Here is a 19,425-nt window from a genome sequence, read left to right on the forward strand (position 1 = left end):
GCTTTCGATAAAGAACGGGGGAGTGCAGTGCCGCTGCTGTCGCCACGGCCGCTGCCAGTAGCCAGCAAATGGATCCCGGAGCTTTGCCGCATACGGCGTCCAGAGGAGGACAGTCTGCAGGAAATCTGCCGCAAAATCGTTACTGGATAAAATTTTGATATCGGTGTGTCAGAAAGCGAAATAGATTGAATCTGCGCTACCATTACATTCACGCCTTCAGCATTCAGACAGAAGAGGCTATAAAAATATTTTATGCCAGCTGCTCTCGATCCACTGACATTATGAACAGAAACAACGCACGCTACCGCTAGACCACAGGCGTAATCAGTAGAGTTTCTCTATCTTGGGTCAAGTTTTCCTCCAGGAAGTGCCGCAGTCTACAGTGTTGCCAGATTGTGCAGATAACCGTACTTAGAGAATTAGCGAGTTGGCCAGTTTTTTTGTCCCATGTCGCGATCGGCGCGGACTTAGCCTCTGAAGCGGCCGGCCGCCGGTCGAGTTTTATGTCAAAGAGTGTACATGTGAAATGATCAATTTTATTCTGACTTTTTCACAATGATATGGAACACTTAAAAACATTGCAGCATTATAAAGAGAATGAATAAATAGTTAACATGTCAAGAGACTGAGCAGAAACTCAGATTGGACATGGCAGGTAATCTGCCATGGCCTATTCAGTGGAACCAACAAAAGTATTTGCCTAAAGGAATTTAGGGAACCCAAATAAAATGTAAATCAGGATGTTCAAACAGGCGAAGGATCCCAATGCACCTGAATGGAAATTCGGTGCCATAATCACTCTGCAATTTTCTCAGTAATTTAACATGTGACCACAAATACAAATGTATAAACTTTTTTTATTTCATCCAAGAATATCTCAACATAATACAACAAACATCAATCATTCAAAATATGGGTATACACACAATGTTTAAAGGATCTCTTTAAGGGCGGGACAGGTGGTCAGCCGTGGCCTTGATGAAGGAACCATCCCGGCATTTGCCTTAGCGATCCAGGATGGCCAGACAGTGCGAACCCCATCCTCCCGAATATGAGGTCAGTGCTGTTAATAGCTACACTGCCTCATTCGGTTGTTACTTATTATACAATGTTCTGATTTACATGAAAATAGATCTTACAACTAGCAAAAATAATGATTAAATATATACACAATTACATATGCAATTACACTTTAACATTTTTCTTTATCACTTTACACAAACAGACCACACAACACTTTGTTCACGGAACTTCAATAAACTGCCAGAGGCTGCTTCAGCAGTTGCTGCATATATGAGTAGTTATCTGAAACAGAAGAACAGGAAACAAACAGCAGAAATATCCTTGTCTAAAGACACTTTAGAAACAACATAAAAACTTGCAGCAACTACTTAGCTGACTCATATTAGTAGTAAACATATTCACTTAAGGCATGTCCAGCAATTAATTTAATATGTTCTTCAAACTTCTATATGTATGCTGATAACACTACACTGTAGAGTGTGACCACAATGAAACTAACAATGTAAGGGATATCTTCTACACAAATTCTGGGATGTTAACATCTGAATAGCTGTTCTCTGCAAAACACTGTTTTTTATAGTTGGAGGGTCCAGCATGTGAAGCAAGATACTGAAACTTGTTAAAGACTTACTGAAATTTATCTTTTGATGCAGTTTTAGATTTGAAGTTAACATTTAAATACCTCAGATAATGACTGACTTTTTCAGTAAACAAAATGTCCATGAAAGCATCTAATAATAATTCCATGTCCCACAATGTAATTTTATTTTTTAAAGAGTGGAGCCCCTCCACACTGCCACTAGCAAAAGTTCTACAATCACCTCTGCAGTGATTAGTTTTTTAATCAATACAGGTCCATCAGGAGATAGAAAATGGATGAAAAATGTAACAAGAATTGAGATTTTAAGGGCAGAGGGTAAAACATGTCATGTCAAGCACCAAGGGGAAAAAATCCTCCACAACTGTTGGACACGTAGTAAGAGCAGTAGCGGATTTCTTGCTGTCTGCAGAAGATCATGCAAGGGTAGGTCACATTAGTAAGTGGGTACCATGCAGTTTGATACTAGTGTTATAACCACCTGCACATCAGTACAAATGCATGTTGGAGCACATCAGGCTACAGTGGGGAAGGCCAGTTGCCCCCTTTCTGTACTCCAACCTACTTACATTTAATGCCAGATTTAATAAAAATTATACTCTTCCATTTCTGGCACCCTTTCTAGAATACAAACTAGCAAAATTATGAGAATTTGTTGTGTTCCACCACAAAGATAGGAAAACTTCCGTGTTTTGCAAATGAAATTTAGTATTGAGCACAAGATGTTTCACCAATTCACGTTTGGCATTTTCAGTGGTTTTCCTTTCGGTCCTATTCAAGAAACCATTTCTTCCAGTAAATATTTCTCAGCAGGTAACCTATACTGCAAGTTTGCAAAGGCTGAAGTGTTGTTATCATTACAATAAAACAATTTCAGTTAACATCTGAGGAAAATAGCAGCATATATTAACAAAATAATATACGGATTAGTGTTAACAAACTGATGTCAGTATCATTCTAAGAAACTTGAAATTCAAAATAATTGAATGTCAGAATGGGTGCTACAGCTACCAATTTTTAAGTAAAGCAGAAAACAAAATGCTACTGTACTTACAAACTTTGAGGTGCCACATGCCTTGACACAGGCTACCAATAACCCACAAGTATTTTTGACATCTCATGCCTCACAGGTACTTAACTGGATTGCAATCTGATGATTGCTGCTATCAACATGAAAGATAATATAGTTGTATCCAGTGACCAAATTTCAAAGCCGATACTGAAATTAAGTTCTAAGTTACAAATTCCAGTATTTACATATACATCACTGGTAATCCATTCACGTGTCATAACATTAAACTCAGTGCAAATGTACCTCAATTTTAAGCGAAAGGTCAAGTTTGCCATTGTATGCAAAACACTATTACTTTATACTTCAAGTTTGCCTCTATAGGACTGTGTAACATTTGCTGCTGCTGGAAGACTATCGGAGCCATAACTGGAACAAAGAGCTCTGAGTTACCACCTGCCAATACAAACAAACTTCAATTTTAAACTGAAGGTGAAATATGTCATATGTATCCAAACCACTACCACATTATTCTTCAAGCTTCTCGCATTATGGCTGTGTGACGGCGGCTGCTGCTGCTGCTGCTGACTTCTGGAGCTGTAACAGAAACAAAGAGCTTTGAGTTACCATTTGCCAGTATACTCTTAAGGACTGTAACTGTACCTTCATTTTAAGTGAAAGGTGAAATTTCCCACACATGTATCCAAACCACTAGTACCTTATTCTTCAAGTTTCCCATTTTATAACTGTGTGACATCTGCTGCTGGTGACTGACTTCTGGAGCTATAACTGACTTACTGACCGACAATATACATTAAACACTTCAACACAAAACCACTAGAACTCTTTTAATGTAGCATAACAAATATATGCTATGCCCTACAGTTATATCTCCATTTTAAGGGGGAGTTCAAATCTGCCAAAAATGTACCCAAACTAGAATTACCTTACTGTTATAATATCCCAAGTATTAAACGGAGACTCATCTGCTGGTGTTGGTGTGCCTCTCGCTCCTCTTCCACACTACTGGTGCCAAGGATCACCTCTACAGGAAGGGTTTCACCTACAGAAAAATAGGTTTCATATCAGCATAAGCACAATAGAAATGATGCCATATTATTTTTGGTGATATATATTACAATGTTTGTGTACAGTATTCTACATGGTACTTGCAGCTTTAATATTTACTTCAAACAAGTTGACAATTGACTCAGTTTTAGTAATGACTATAGCTTCAAGTTTCTTCTTTAATCCTAGCAACACCAACACATTTTCAATAATGTGTATTGGGGGTAAGGGAGGGTACTGTATTTCCACCCTAAAAAAATATCTTAATTGTTGTTGACATATATTTTAAACAAATACTGATGTATAAGTAGGGCCCTGAACTTCAAAATATTCAATATGACTGTCACTGTGGAAAGTCACATGTACTATTAACGTGTCAAATTTTTGGGTCAAGTTTAACCACAAAATTTAAAACATTTATGGAATTCAGTTGAAGACTCCATTAAAAACAATTATCCTTTTCAAAATTTTAAAATATGAAACAGTATCTAATGCCCCCCCCCCTCCCGGCATCGTCAGGGTTAAAAACAGATGATACACAGGAATGAGCACTGATACAATCTGCTATCCGATTAGTTACTAATAATTGCGAGACGACAGTTCATATATCACACAGTGGCATTTTATTAGCACTATCGTTATTACACCTGCAACAATAACTTCCAATTAAATAATTAAGTATTCCGGCACCATATGCAACATAATTTAATGTTTGAAAATGTCAAGGCAAACAGGTGCGGTGGTATCGACAGCTTAAGTAGTCGCGACAAATGAAAACTTGCGTGTAAAAATGCACAAAGCAGCACACTGTATAGTATGCTCTTATTTTAAAAAAATAATAAAATAAAAAATAAATGATTATGCATGCACTGAAATAACCTAATTGCAATAAATATATTTTTTTCATTACTCACCCAAATCTAGCTCCGAAGGTCTTTGTGAAGAGAAATTCACAATTAAATGTGATTTCTGAAGATGTTTTTTTTTAAATTCGTCGTCGTCGATTTGTACGATAATTTCTTACCGCACAAAGTACATTTCGCAAACTCTCGATCAAGAGTTTCGAAATATGACCACATTTCGCTTGTCCTCGACCTCTTCATGTTGGTAACTATTGGTGGTAATATCAACAACACAAAAGAAAAACAAGAACGCGGAACGAAAGTCAATACCCTGTAACGCAATCAAAGGCCGGAAAAATAGTGACACCTGTTCCGGAACACCAAGAATTGCAGAGAAATGAGACGATAGATTCCCGTTATTTGCCATCCCCTCTCCCCGATGGCCCACGGTCGTTTCCGTAGCAGTACGAAAATATTTGTTCGCTCCAGTTACTATCCTCTCTGGAAATATCACCTGGAACTACGACCTTTAACTGGAGTCACCGAGTCAGGAACGTCTACAACACACAGTTATTCCGTTACCAGCTTCCAGGTTACCTGTGGTGGTAGCCCGATAACTGCCAGAGAACTAGAACTACGAGCCAATAACGATAACTGCCAGAGGAGAATACCGGTCTCTGACAGTTATTTCCATAGTCGCTCGAATTCCTTAGTAACTTTCCTTGTACTACGCGTCCAAGCTAAATTAACACGTAAGGCGGTGGCTCAAGGGATCGACTGTACTTGTTAATGCCTGTACTGCAGCTCCTATCAGCCATGGCTCGGACATTAACTTTATTTAATTGTTTATGCTAAAAGTAACGAAGGCCCACGAAATAGTACACAGTTCTTATCAACAGATGGCGCGCAGTCTCACAGTTATTCCCAAGGTCTATAGAACGCCTTCCAAATGCGCAGTACGATCTTCGGTCAACAGATGGCGCGAGGCACTGTTGACACTAAACAGTTATTGAAATAACTGCCAGAATCAGAGGAACGGTTATCGCAGTAACCGTTACTTCTCAGTAACCGGTTATTTCTATCAGTTACGTTATTTTTTGCCACCTCTATCGTCTTGGCTGGGAAGCCTGTATGTTAGAAGGTGTTGGTTGTATCCATGGAGGTAAAAATAAGAGGAGTTGTCATGACGTCACAAACTTGAAGCCAACCCAAGAGAAGGTCCGCCATGTTACCTACCCCAAAACATTCGCATTTGGTGGTTTGATTCCGTGTGGTCGTGAAGTGTTTTGATAAAAAAATGCTGGCTTGCATCTCTTACGGGTGTACTAATCGTTCTGATTGTAGTCTAAAGTTTAAACAAATCACATTTCATTCGTAAGTGGACTTATTTAAGCGCTATTTTCTTATATATACTTGAAATTCTGATACACTGTAAAGTTTTACTGTATGGTTTTATTTCTGTGATTTGACTTTAGATTTCCTATCAATCCAACGCGAAGAGCTCTCTGGGTGAACGCTTTGAGAAGGAAAGATTGGAAACCAACCAAGTACAGTAAAATATGTTCGCAGCATTTCCGGGAGGAAGATATTGATCGAACATCAGTTTCGTCAGTCCGCATTAGGGAAGATGCTGTGCCATCAATTCTTTCCACTTATCCTGCTCACTTGCAAAAGGTTCGTGAAATGTAGCATATCAATATGGAATTCAGCTGCCATAAAATTACGGGGGTCAACAGAAAGGTCCGATCTTACTCGTCGGCTTTGACCCGTGACGTAAGCGTGTTGTGGTGTGTGACGTCATTACGGCGCGGAAAACCTAATACATGGTTTGATGTACTCTTGTTTAAAGAACATGTATACGTAATATGAAGCAATTTGATGAACATATTGATCTGTAGCGTAGCCCACTTGAGGTTAGGTTGGGAGTTTTATTTTTTGGAATGCGGCCGCGGCAGCGGCCGCCTATGATTCGAAAATATTGATTTGACACTAATGGGCGGGCACTGCAGACTCCCCCCACCGCATAACGACATATTTAGTTTCTCCCCACCCAAAAACCCCCAATTTCCCACGCTTGTCCCGTTACAGTCATTAGGCTTTTTGTGAAACTTGTGTATTTCAGTGTTTACAATACGTATTCGATGTTTTTATATCCGCCATATTGGAATTGTTGTTTATGGTCGTTTCCGCGGTATTTGTGACGTCATGGGTCAAAGCCGACGGGTAAGATCGGACGCTTCTGTATTTCCAATTACGGTTTAAAACCTCAATATCCGGAACTACTTGTCTGGAGATTTCAATTGCAATAGTTTCGCACGTGTAGTAACTGAAATGTGGAGATTGCAACGGAATTAACTGTATGTAATAAAAGTGTAGAATCTGTTCATAGATATGTTAATTTCACTTTGTTATTGTATTACACGTTACAGATATTTGAAGGGGAAGTTCATTTACATTGATGCCAGTTCATTTACTAATGTCCTTAAGCTAACACTCTCTCACTCTCTCTCTCTCTCTCTGTGTGTGTGTGTGTGTGTGTGTGTGTGTGTGTGTGTGTGTGTGTGTGTGTGTGTGTGTGTGTCATATATTATTTCTGCACTGTATGGTAGTTGTTTGTTTTAATTAGAAGTTTTCAGGCAAATTAAATCAACATTTACTGTCCTTTATTGTCATATATTGTTGTTTGACTGTTTTCTGGCAAGATTACAAATCTTATTTCTGCTGCTGTAGGTGTTAAACAAAAATTTATATTTAATTGCATTATAACTGGCAGGCCATTCCCAGCAAAAAACAAGATTGCCAAATAACTTCAGACTGTGTCAGCTTAGCACTTTGACACTGCAATCACTTCCTTGACTTCTACTGCACAATCATTTCCACTTTCGCAATTATATTTAACTTTCTTTCTGTAGCAGAAATTTCAAAAACATTTCCCTGTCCCTAGCTGATCAATGAACTTTAAGCACCTGTGTTCAGTGTCTTCTCTACCATATATGCATGTCCCTTCATTATTCTTGATACTGCACACAAATCTGTTTGTGCACAAGATAATTATTATGTTCCTTTAATAAGTTTCTATGAGAATGTGACATTTTACATTTAACTTTGGAGTTTCTAGAGTGCTGTGAGGCAAGTTTGGTTTTTTTACATGTGACACATTTCAGTTGCAATGTTTTAGCTAAGTTTTTTGTTTTCATTTTTTTAGAAAGAGCGGAAGAGACCACCACCAGCAGAAAGGCAGATGGCTACAAAAAGCACTGCAGATTTAGCCACCAAGACTGCAACTGAATCTGAAGTGTCTATACTTGCTGCTGAGACCACAAAGTGTTCGAGTAGTAGACATGATGAAGCATCAGTTGTGGTAAAAAAACTCAAGAGGGCTGTGAGTTTTTTATCATCAAAAAATGAAGAATACAAGAAAAAAAAAGTTCTTCAGCAGTCAAAATGACGTCTAAAAAAGAAAGTGACATCTTTGAACAGTGTTATTAATGAACTCAGGAAAAATAATTTTATTGATGAAAGTGGCCTTACTGTCCTGGAAAGTATTCCTGGAGTGCAGAAGGAGTTGTTGCAACGGCAAACTGCAAAAGCAAACTGTCAGAGTGTGCCTAGAACATAGACCTGAACTATGAGGATTTGCCTTAACCTTACACTTTTACTCTCCAAGAGCATATAAGTATGTCAGAAATACTTTTAATACATGTCTACCACATCCTAGAACATTATCAAGGTGGTACCAGTGTGTGGGTGGGGCACCTGGATTTACTTCCGAAGCTTTTGCCATAATTAGGTCTAAAGCATCAGGATCAGGTAACAGTATTCTCTGCAGCCTATTGGTTGATGAGATTGCAATTAGGCAACACATTGAGTTTGATGGTAGTCAGTATTATGGCTATGTTGATATGGGGTCCTCTATAGCCATGGATAGCTTACCTGTAGCTAAAGAGGCATTTGTACTGATGTTGTGCGCTATTAATGCCTCTTGGAAGCTACCAGTGGGGTACTTTTTGACTTGTGGGATAACAGGGGAGCAGAAAGCTCAAATAATTCAACAATGCATTAGCCTTGCCAGTGCCAGTGGTGTTCAGGTGGTCTCTTTGTCTTGTGATGGTTGTGCCACAAATTTATCCATGGCCAAATACTTGGGATGCAATCTTGTCCTTGATAATTTAAAGACAACATTTATTGTTGAAGGTACCACTTGTGAAGTGGCATTTGGGCTAGATCCTCCACATATGCTGAAATTAGTGAGAAATTTCTTAGGAGAGAAGAAACATTTCTGGGATGAGAAAGGTGGTGTAATTTCTTGGTACCTTTTTGAACTGCTTCATAAGATACAGGTAAAAGAAGGACTTCATTTAGGCAACAGCATTACAGGCTCTCATATAAATTTTTTACGCAACAAAATGAAAGTCAGATTAGCAGCCCAGCTGCTCAGCAACTCTGTGGCAGATGCAATGCAATATTGTTCTGATATGAAGATCCCTGGCTTTGACAATGCATCTGCAACTATACAATTTATCCGCATATTCAATAACCTTTTCGATGTGCTGAATTCGAGGAGCCTAATCCAGAATCAGTGGAAGAAGCCTCTGACAGTTCATAACTTTAGAGTTGTGGTAGGATTTTTGTTGGATGCAGAGAAATACGTCAAAACACTTTCAGTGTCTCCAGTGCCTCATAACATAAAACTTGTGGACTCCAACAGGAAGACGGGATTTGTTGGCTTTATTATTTGTATACACAGTGTTTTACACTTGTATGCGAAGCTAGTTGAGCCTCAATCTTCTGCGGCTTTGCTGAAATTCCTACCAATTTACAAGTGCTCTCAAGACCATTTAGAAATGTTTTTCAGTGCTATTCGTAGTCATGGTGGGTGGAATAATAACCCAACTGCACGTCAGTTCATGTCTGCCTACAAAAGGCTATTAGTACACAATGAGATTCGCGAGTCTGAGAAAGGCAATTGTATAGCACTTGAAGATATCTTTATTCTGACTTACTGTGGCCAGAGTATTGAAGAACACATAAATCTCACCTCAACTCGCTCACAGTTAGTAGACATGGACAGCTATGTAGTGACTCATGATCATGACTATGTTGAAGCTGGTGTGTTTCTGTCTGAAGTGGCTGCCCATATTGTAGTGTACATTGCAGGGTTTGTCGTTCGCCACTTAGAAAGTACACTTCAGTGTGAACAATGCTTATCTGTGTTGCGAGGTGATGGCAGTCATACCTTATATTCCCTTATACATATGAAGAGTAGAGGTGGTTTAATTTCACCATCAAATGATGTTGTTGACGTTTGCCTTTCTGCAGAAAAGACATTCAGAAAATACACTGCTGGAGATTGGGAAGTTCCAAAGAAGCACCTATATACTAAGTGTGTGTCAGAAATACTCACGACATTTCTGTACAGACCAATATTCACTGACCTGACAGAACACATGAAGGATCAGCATCCATTAGACAATCATTTACTGCTGCTTATCAAGGCGATTGCCAAAAGGTATCTGCTGACACGGCAGAAACACACTGCAAAATGTGCAACAGATGCACTGCATGCAAAAAAGTTGAGATCAGCATACACAAAGCTGGTGCTTTTTAAGGGCCAGTGAATTTGAAAGTTCTCTCTCAATGGAGCATTTTTTTCTGCATGTTGTTAATACACCATAAATAATGGTAAAATGCTGTTCATCATTAAGTATAATACCCTGTTCCTTAAATCTTTCTTTCGTTTCTATTTAAACTATTTCCCAGGTATGTTTTAAGATTTTCAATACTGTGTGTTAGCCAAGATTTGTGCGTCTATGCCCAGATGAGTTGACTTTGACTAATATTTTTGGAAAACACTTTCAAAATTTGTCAGTGAGTCAGATCTTGTAGACTACCAGTTGCAGCAATCAAACACTTCTTACTTGGAATTGAAAATGTTAATCAAAGAACTGTGTAACTTTGTCAAGTACAAGTGATTAAAATTGGCAGCATGTTGGCACAGAATGTCATGCAATTGAAATGCGAATTTTGAAACTGGCGAATTCTCTCTTAGAGCAATATTGTGTAAAATATTGCTTTTCTTCTTCATATTGAATTGCATTCATCAAATTTGTCTTATTTCAGTTTAGTCTGTAAAAAGTAAATTCTTAACTGCGTACGTATATTTTGCCATGTCAGCATTTGTCCACTCATTATAGAGAAAAAATAAATTATTTTTCATACTTGTGTTCACTAATGTGTTGTATTGAAAATGTCAAATGTACTAAATGTTATCTGGGTGATGGATGGATGAAAGAATGAATAAATAAAAGTAATTGCATGGGATATTAATATTGTTACTGACTTATTTGCTGTAACTGTGTGTACTCTAAAACCCTCAAAATGGAATTTAAAATTAATTGTAAGGATGTGAGCAATACACTTGGTTTTCATTGTTTGGTTATTCCCAAGTGACTGAAAAGTCCTGGCAAAAATATACTTGAAATGGGGACTTATGTTTTAAAATGCAATAATTTAATATAAAGATGTAACTATATGTAGTTAATTAAATCTCGAGTAAGATGTGTGGAACCCCCGTTACTGTGGTTAAATTATAAGTACTTAAATGGTTACATATGTGTTAAAGCAAAGTTCCATATCTAAGTCCAGGCTATTTAGATCAATACATTAATCACTCTGCTGTCGTGTTACCCTGTAAATTGCTGTTATTTGCCACACTGAATGTCACTTGGTAGGTACAAATTAAAAACAAAGCACACGTGTAAACTACAATGGGCCTGACAATCTTAAATTCAGTTCTTTTCCTTCATAATTTAACGAATCTTTCACATTGTTGACATGACAGCTGGCTTGTTTATACCATCCCTGTATATGTCTATGGGACACCAAAGGAAATAAGGTAAGTTTCTTGCAAACTTGAACATTTAAAATATGCATTTGACTTGAAAATGCGACGAATACAAATCGGTGCCTCTAAACTATCAATCATTGCTTTTGGCGTTCTGGCTTTATCAATAATCGACACAAACACAATGAAAGTGAATAGAAATGGATTACGAAAGCACGTTTTTCATATCACATACTTCTCTTCTCGGTTATTTGAAGTGTATAAACAAAAAGGAATTACAGTACTGAGGCCAGATGCGTCGTATTTTCGTGTCGTATTACTGTATCGAATACGCATTTAAGACAAGAAAAACGATGGACGTTGCGTTCCTTATGCTGTGTTGTTCACTTCGAACTGTGTAACATTTACTATATAACACAAATATCGTGTGCACAAGACAGAAATGACGAATAAGAAGCAATTGTAAACACTCGTCTGCTAATGTTTTGGGGGATCCAAGATGGCGGCAGGCCCCTCCCACTGGCTTCAAAACAACGTACAGCGTAAGTCTGTAGTGCCATCTCCCCTTATTCTACCTCCATGGTTGTATCCCCTGCTACACTAGACCCCCTATTTTGGGGGCGGGAGCGGGGGGGGGGGGGGCGCAATGTTTGACATCAAATCCCTCCAACCCTAGTTGACTGGGTATAGTAACAGGAGTGGACCCTATCTATAATTGTTATGTTTGACAGTGAAATCAATGCTGATGGCTGGTTTCCTGTTTTTTATTTACCGATTGGATTAATATTCACAGTGTCATCACAATTTAAGTTTCCTAACATTTATTGTGGCATAATTGTTTGTAGACAGAAATACCACAAATGTTGGTGGACTTCGTATGTACTTTGTAGGTTCAGTTAATGTAATGCAACACCATTGAAAAAGTTATTTAAGTCAGATCTGTAGTGATAATTTTCGAATTTTAAGTTAGTTGTCTTTATGTCCGTACGAGTGTGTTTATGGGCACTGAATAAATCTTTGTGTGGTGTTACCTTTTATTATCTTCTTTTCATTATCTATTGAAACAACCTCGCTTTGTAATGTAATTTTAATTTTCACCAAAAGGCACATTCAACACATCGCCGAAAAATACACGTCTTTCGTATCCAGACAAGAGAGAGAGAGACATCCATTAGTTCTTAAAAACAAAAACCTACGCAAAAAAGTAAAAAAAAGAACAAAATTATTTATAAAATCGGTCGCTGGCGCAGCGCTCTTCTGCGTGCGCGATCGTAAATTATAACTTTGCGAAAGTCAAAGTACCATTACAATGCCTCCTCTACTGACACGCTCCGCAAGCAAGCGTGGCAGTATAGAAAATTTACATAGATACATCTATATATGAGAAAATAACAAATTTACATATTACAAAAATATTTCTGAGCACAATGCTCTTTGCATATCAGTCTTTGTACACAGTCTTTTTGGTGTGTCTCTCCTTTAGGAGTCGTAACATTAATGTCTTTGAACTGCAGCGTATTATCGTTGCTTAGCACAGCGTTTGAAATTTTTAATTCAGTTCACATGATTCGTGTTTACAATGGAATTAATTCGAACAATAAATGTTTCTATTATATTGCTCCAATGTCTTTAAACGTAGTATCGGACTTTGAGTGTGTGTGTACTGCCTGGATCTCTTGCGTGTGACTTGAAGAAAATCCAAAGTTTGTTCAATGTGTCAACACGAAATTGTGATCTCCAGCAGCCGAATTTTGGTGTCGTCTACCGGGGTATAAATGGTCAATGAGGGCACAGGAAACACCTCACTGCCTACGACAGGTGATGAGCTTGTCTTTTACACCAACCTGAAGACCTACCGGCTTCCACTACACCATACGCTTCAAAGCATATTGACACTACGTAAATATTGCTTGACCAGTGTTCCATCACGTTGGTTTCTTCTTTGCATTTTCAGTTCCATTTATATGAATCATGTGCTACATGCACAAGTCCTTTGCAGCTCATTAACATCTACTTAAAATACATTTCTTGATATAGTAAGTACATAAATATACAAATATTTACAATTAATCATTACATGAGATACATTGTTGTCATATAGTACATATACAGAATTAAATGAAAAATATAGTAAATGTTTTTACGTTATATTCAATATCATTGTGCTGACATGTGAATTACATTACATTCAGATTGAAATATACATTTTATTTATTTTATTTGCTAGCTTTTTTTTTCCTCTCTCTCTCTCTCTCTCTCTCTCTCTCTCTCTCTCTCTCTCTCTCTCTCTCGTTACACTTGCAACATTTGAAGATAATTGTGGCAACTCGCTAGAATATTCAACTCAAAATTCATCTTGCCTCCTGGAATAAAATTTACACATATTTCAAGCCTCAAGACAGCCCTCTGTAGTAGGATAGGTTCATTGGATGGTTGCTAACTACTTCATAAATACTAGTAAAGTCATCTCCTACAGTGGACTACACAAAATAAAATATAAATAAAATACATGTTAACTTAATATAATGAAAAAGTTCCTATACCTAATACCGTTTCTAAGTGTGGTGTCCACACTATTGCTGTTTCTAAGAGTGGTACCCCTCTATTACCGTTTCTAAGAGTGGTGCCCCTCTAAATATCTTAGGATCCTACAAGTATGTACATCAGTGTGGTAAGTGTGTGTGTGTGTGTGTGTGTGTATATAAGTGAATCAAGTTCCTATAGAGTTTGTGTAGTTCATCTCCTTCCTTTCATGAGTATGAAGCAATATAAATACATGTTTTACTTAATAAATAAATAAATCTTCTTAGATAATTGCTGCTGCGTTCCATGCTGTATATCCATTCTGCCTAAGTCATCTATCTATCTCCCCCACCCCCACTCCCTCTTTCCGTTCCCCTCATCTGAGTCTCCAGGTATATTTAGTGATCTTTTCTTTTGTGTGTGTGTAAATGTAGATGGCCATTGTCAGAGTCAGTGAAATTCTTGTGTTTATCACTGCATTGTCCATCCTTCATTGGTGTTTTCATTATTTCTTTTCATTTGTGGATATGGACATTCTTAACTGATGTTTACTGCCAGTAGTGGCATTGCTGCCAGCAGTGGCAAGCAATAAAGCAATTATGATGTAGAGCTGCTTACTTGCTGCCTAGTGCCAGCTGAGACGTACCAGTACTCTCGTGTACATGCGCTGCTGTGGTCTCCTGCACATCTGTGTGTGCTGTTTCACGTAAACTGCTGTTCCACAGTGTTGTTACTGCTGCTGGGCAAGAGACTGGAAGTCAGAATTGTTCATGTTGGGGGGTCACCTGGCTGTTTCTGTCACTCCTCTAATCTTCCTCCTGGAGGTAAGAGGCAGTTTCGTCGATACGCTGGCATCTCACATCTCAAACTTCTATCTGTCTGCCACACTCATCCTGGTAATCTGCCACTGCTGACTTCTTGTGTTGTCGTAGTTGGGTATATCTTTCATGTTCAGATATCTGTAGCTAATTGGTTGCCCCATCTCAGCTACATACATGAGTTTGCACTCACACCTGGTTTCATAAACTCTGGCAGCATTGTAGCTTGTCAATTGAATCTTTTGCTGAGCCAAGAACACCATCTGTTCTGTTGCTGCTTCGAGAAACCGGCTAGATACCTGCTCAGGAGAAAATTTTGGCCACATATTCAGTGACCCCCCTGAACATGTGGTGGTAGTGCGATGTTTCGTGCTTCCTTCTGGACTTCATTATTGCCTTCATGCTTTGCCACCATAGTTTTATCATGCAGTCTCAACCTATTGGCTCCAAAAAATCTACCTGAGGGTTTGGGGTTCAGCCTTCAAATGTTGTTCATTGTTTATCCTGTGGGCTCTCTTGGTTAAAGTGTGCACGTTAGATTTCTTCTGCATATGGTGATGGTGGGAGGAGGCATTTAGGTACCTTTCAGTGCTGGTGGCCTTTCTATATACTCTATGGCCAAGTTTACCCCATGGCTTTCTGTAAACTTACAAATTAAGGAAAGGCAGCACCCCATTCTCTTCTATCTCCATAGTGAACCATGGACCTTCCCGTCAGTGGGGTGGCTTTCATGCCTCAGCAATACAGATAGCTGTACCATAGGTACAACCGCAATGGAGGGATATCTGTTGAGACGCCAGACAGCTGTGTGGTTCAGGAGAGGTAGCAGCTTTTCCAGTAGTTGCAGGGGCAAGAGTCTTGAGGATTGACTGATGTGGCTAATTTTTCCCAAAGGCATGGACCTCTACTGTATGCTTAAATGATGACTGCATCCATTTGGGTAAAATATTCCAGTTGTGAAATGGTCCCCCATTCGGATCTCCAGGCAGAGACTACTCAGGAGGATGCCTTCGTCAGGAAAAACAAAATTGGCATTCTGTGGAACAGAGCGCAGAATGTTACACCCCTTTATCAGGCAGGTAGGCTAGAAAAATTAAATAAGGAAATGGATTGGTTGAAGTTAGATATAGTGTGAATTAGTGAGGTTTGGTGGCAGGAGGAATAGGACTTGCGGTCATGTGAATACAGGTTTATAAGTACAAAATTAAATAGGGGCAATGCAATTAACAATGAGTAACAAAACAGGAATGCGGGTAAGCTACTGTGAACAACACAGTGAATGCAATAATGCAGCCAAGATCCACATGAAGCCAACACCCAACACAGTTGTACAACTTTATATGCCAACTAGTTCCGCAGATGATGAAAAGATTGAAGAAGTGTATGGCAAATTAAAAGAAATTATTCTGATAGTTAGGTGAGACGAAAATTTGATAGTGATGAGAGACTGAAATTAGATAGTAGGAAAAGGAACAGAATGAAAACCAGTAGGTGAATATGGACTGGGGGAAAGTAATGAAAGAGGAAGCCACCTGGGAGAGTTTTGCACAGTGCATAATTAAATCATTGCTAAATTTCTTTTAAGAATCATAAAATAAGATTATATACATACAAGAGGCCTGGAGACACCGGAAGGCTTCAGATTGATTATATAGTGGTAAGACAAAGTCATAAGAACCAAATTTTGAATTGTGAGATATTTCCAGGGGTACATGTGGATTTGGACGACAAATTATTGGTTATGAACTGTAGATTAAAGCTGGAAAACTGACAGACAGCACAGCAAAAAGTGAAAATAAACAGAAAATGTTTCTCTTTGACAACTCCTCCTATTCTGCAGATTATCTATTACTGTAATGGGTAAATGGTGATGGGCAGGAATTATTGACTAATGTATGCCTGTCTTTAGTTAGGAAATGAAAAAACTAATAAATGATGAGCACGGAGACATATTTACAAAAAGGTGACGTCAATATACAAGACTCAGTACACATCATTATGGTTTATCATGCAATTGACGCTTTGAACATGAAACTCACTAACTACTGGTATATCACATAGCATTGTTTAGCCTTATATACTTTGAAAAACTTAGAATGAAACTCAAAAGTAAAATTAAGCAGACAATCAAAGTAGGCATACATTCCAATTGAACTAGATTTGGGTATTCTTGAAAAACTCACAATGTTACTTGTGAGAGTTACTGGGGGAATAAAGGCAAATACGCTACTGTTGGAAAGGTAGGCCTACATCTTACACAGGTTAGACTATCATTACTAAAAAAACTTAGGCCTACTTAGAAACATGTTAAAGCAAAATATCCATTTTATGGGGTCTTAAGCGATTTAGATCATTTCCTTACTTGCATTTATAGCATTGCACAATTCTGGAAGATGTTTAAAAAATGTCCTTTTTTACCATGAAAAATGCTATACTTGGCCACACACTGAATCATGCACCATATGTAAGATTTCAAAGTGAGAAGACATCTAAACTACATTGAGACTAATGCACTGACAATCTAATAAAACAAGAACAATATTATTCAGGAAGGTACATATCTATGCAATTGTTTCTTTGACATTTCAGCAATCATTCACTTTGAAATAATGTACACAAAACTAGTCACCATCAAGATATATAAAATAGATTCTTCTAATGCAACTCATGACTGAGCAACAATTATTTATTTCGATTACAAGGCAAGTTGCGGACCTATTCTTCACCTGTTGCATGCTGCAAGTTCGTAAATTCTTCATCTAGTTGCCACACAGAAGATAGATTGCAAGCCCTGATTCTTTCATCACTGCACAAGTTTATGGGCTAACAAAGAACACGCAGTTATGTTTTTTTTTTTTGCAAATGTAAACATTAAAAACGTGTGCCTATGAGTTGAAAGCTGAAAATGTGACGAACAAGATGCAGTAGTAGTACACAAACAAGCATTGTTTCCAGAGTTGGTTGGTTTGTAGATTAAATATACTAAACTGCAAGGTTATCAGTCCATTTTTGGAGTTCGAGCGTCATTTGCTATTGATACAAATATAGTAAAAGTGAAATAATACGCATTACAAAACCACCATTTTCACATTACATAATTCTCGGTTAATCAAGTTACATCAACGAAGCCACATTTATTTTATTTATTTATTTATTATCATCCCAATGATCACATTTGTGATATAGGATTTGTCAGGGTACATTTTAACAACTATATAATATCTTTACAAAATTTGTATCTGTGCTGAATTCATATTAATCTATCTTATGTTTAATACAATATACAACTAATAAGTGTTTTTATAACATAATTTATTATGCACTGATGTAATTTCATTTGTCACATTAACTTAAACATATATTTTATACAGTTGCGCAGAGATATTCGCTTATGCTGTAATAGCATTTGTCAAGCATTTGGTTCTTTAGAACAGTTTTAAATTTATCATCATTTTCCAGCTCTTTGATATGTTTTGGTAGTGCATTAAAAAGTTTGATGCCTTGATTACATACATGTTTCTGGCTTCGGGTACTTGTTACAGCTTGTATGTGGAGATCTTTACATTGCCGTGTATCGTAATTATGGAAGTCTGTATTGGTTTTCATTTTGTCCTGATTTCTTTTGATCACCAACAGACATTTCAGAATGTATAATGATGGAATTGTTAAAATTTTCAATGCTTTAAAAAGGGGCCTACAATGTGTTTGAGGTGGGCTGTGGGTCATTATCCGAATAGCACGTTTTTGTAATTTGAAAATCTCATTTAGACGACAATTTGTTTTTCCCCAGAATACTATCCCATAGGATGCAATGGACTGAAAATAGCCAAAATATACTAATCTGGTACAGTCATTACTACAAACTCTTGAAATTACTCTAAGCACAAAACATGCTGAATTTAGTTTTAGTGCTAAGTTCACCACATGGTCCTTCCAATTAATCTTCTCATCAATGTGCATACCCAGGAATTTTGCACACTGTACTCTTTCAAGTTGTTTGCCCTCCATGGTGGGATTTAGGTCGTCCTGTTCACTTATTTTTCCATATTGCACATAATTAGTTTTTTTTTTTTTTTTTTTTTTTTTTTTTTTTTTTTTTTGCATTCAGTGTTAGCTTGTTAGCACAACCATTTTTGTATATCTTGTAGGGCATGGTTCACAGTACTGTGCAATGACTGCTTCGTATCACTAACTATTAAACTAGTATCACCAGCAAATAACATGATTCTAGCTTTTCTCTCTGACACCTGAATATCATTAATGTAAATGAGGAACAGCAAGGGGCCTAATACACTTCCTTGGGGTACTCCTACTGTAACCTCCCTTGGATCTGATCTTAGTTTAATTTTTTGATTAATGTTTGGTGCTGTAATTTCAACCACCTGCATCCTCTTTTCCAGATAAGACTCAAACCACTTTTTTACCGGTCCTCTGATACCTATAGCTTCAAGCTTTTTCAAAAGTATGCTGTGGTCAACAGTGTCAAAGGCTTTTGACAAATCTAGATTTATCCCAACTACACTATTTCCCTCTTCCAATTTAGTGATTATTTCTTTTGTGTATTCTAGTACAGCTGTTTCGGTACTTCTTCCAGCTTGATGAAATCCATGCTGATTACTGTTTATCAGATTGTGCATATTAAGATAATGTGTGACTCTATATTTCATTAGTATCTCTAAAACTTTAGAGAAAGTTGGGAG

The 19,425-nt window shown here is 37.7% G+C and overlaps 1 protein-coding gene and 1 long non-coding RNA gene across 8 annotated transcripts in view; one reads left to right on the top strand and one right to left on the bottom strand.

The window, feature by feature from the left end:
• Positions 1 to 553: 553 nt before the first annotated feature.
• On the bottom strand, positions 554 to 5,336 carry LOC126210519 (uncharacterized). 2 transcript variants are annotated; one of them, XR_007540692.1, is made up of 5 exons: positions 4,613 to 5,336; positions 3,577 to 3,693; positions 3,349 to 3,419; positions 3,158 to 3,227; positions 554 to 3,059 (listed from the first exon to the last, which is right to left on the bottom strand). It is a non-coding gene; the product is annotated as an uncharacterized LOC126210519 (long non-coding RNA). The 2 variants fall into 2 exon arrangements; XR_007540691.1 differs by having other exon boundaries at positions 3,155 to 3,227; positions 4,613 to 5,335.
• A 7,632-nt stretch (positions 5,337 to 12,968) lies between these two features.
• Positions 12,969 to 19,425, top strand: part of LOC126210090 (F-box/LRR-repeat protein 17-like) — a 110,786-nt gene continuing 104,329 nt past the window's right edge. For 2 of the 6 annotated variants that reach the window (XM_049939220.1, XM_049939222.1), the window contains exon 1: positions 12,969 to 13,202. In XM_049939220.1, the coding sequence (XP_049795177.1) occupies positions 13,167 to 13,202 (36 nt within the window). In that variant the 5' untranslated portion in view covers positions 12,969 to 13,166. Of the gene's footprint in view, positions 13,203 to 13,233; positions 13,421 to 19,425 lie in introns of those variants that run through there. The other 4 variants (XM_049939221.1, XM_049939223.1, XM_049939216.1 and 1 more) reach the window with 3 other exon arrangements.

This window comes from Schistocerca nitens, chromosome 10 (assembly GCF_023898315.1).
Source record: "Schistocerca nitens isolate TAMUIC-IGC-003100 chromosome 10, iqSchNite1.1, whole genome shotgun sequence".
NCBI classification, from domain to species: domain Eukaryota; kingdom Metazoa; phylum Arthropoda; class Insecta; order Orthoptera; family Acrididae; genus Schistocerca; species Schistocerca nitens.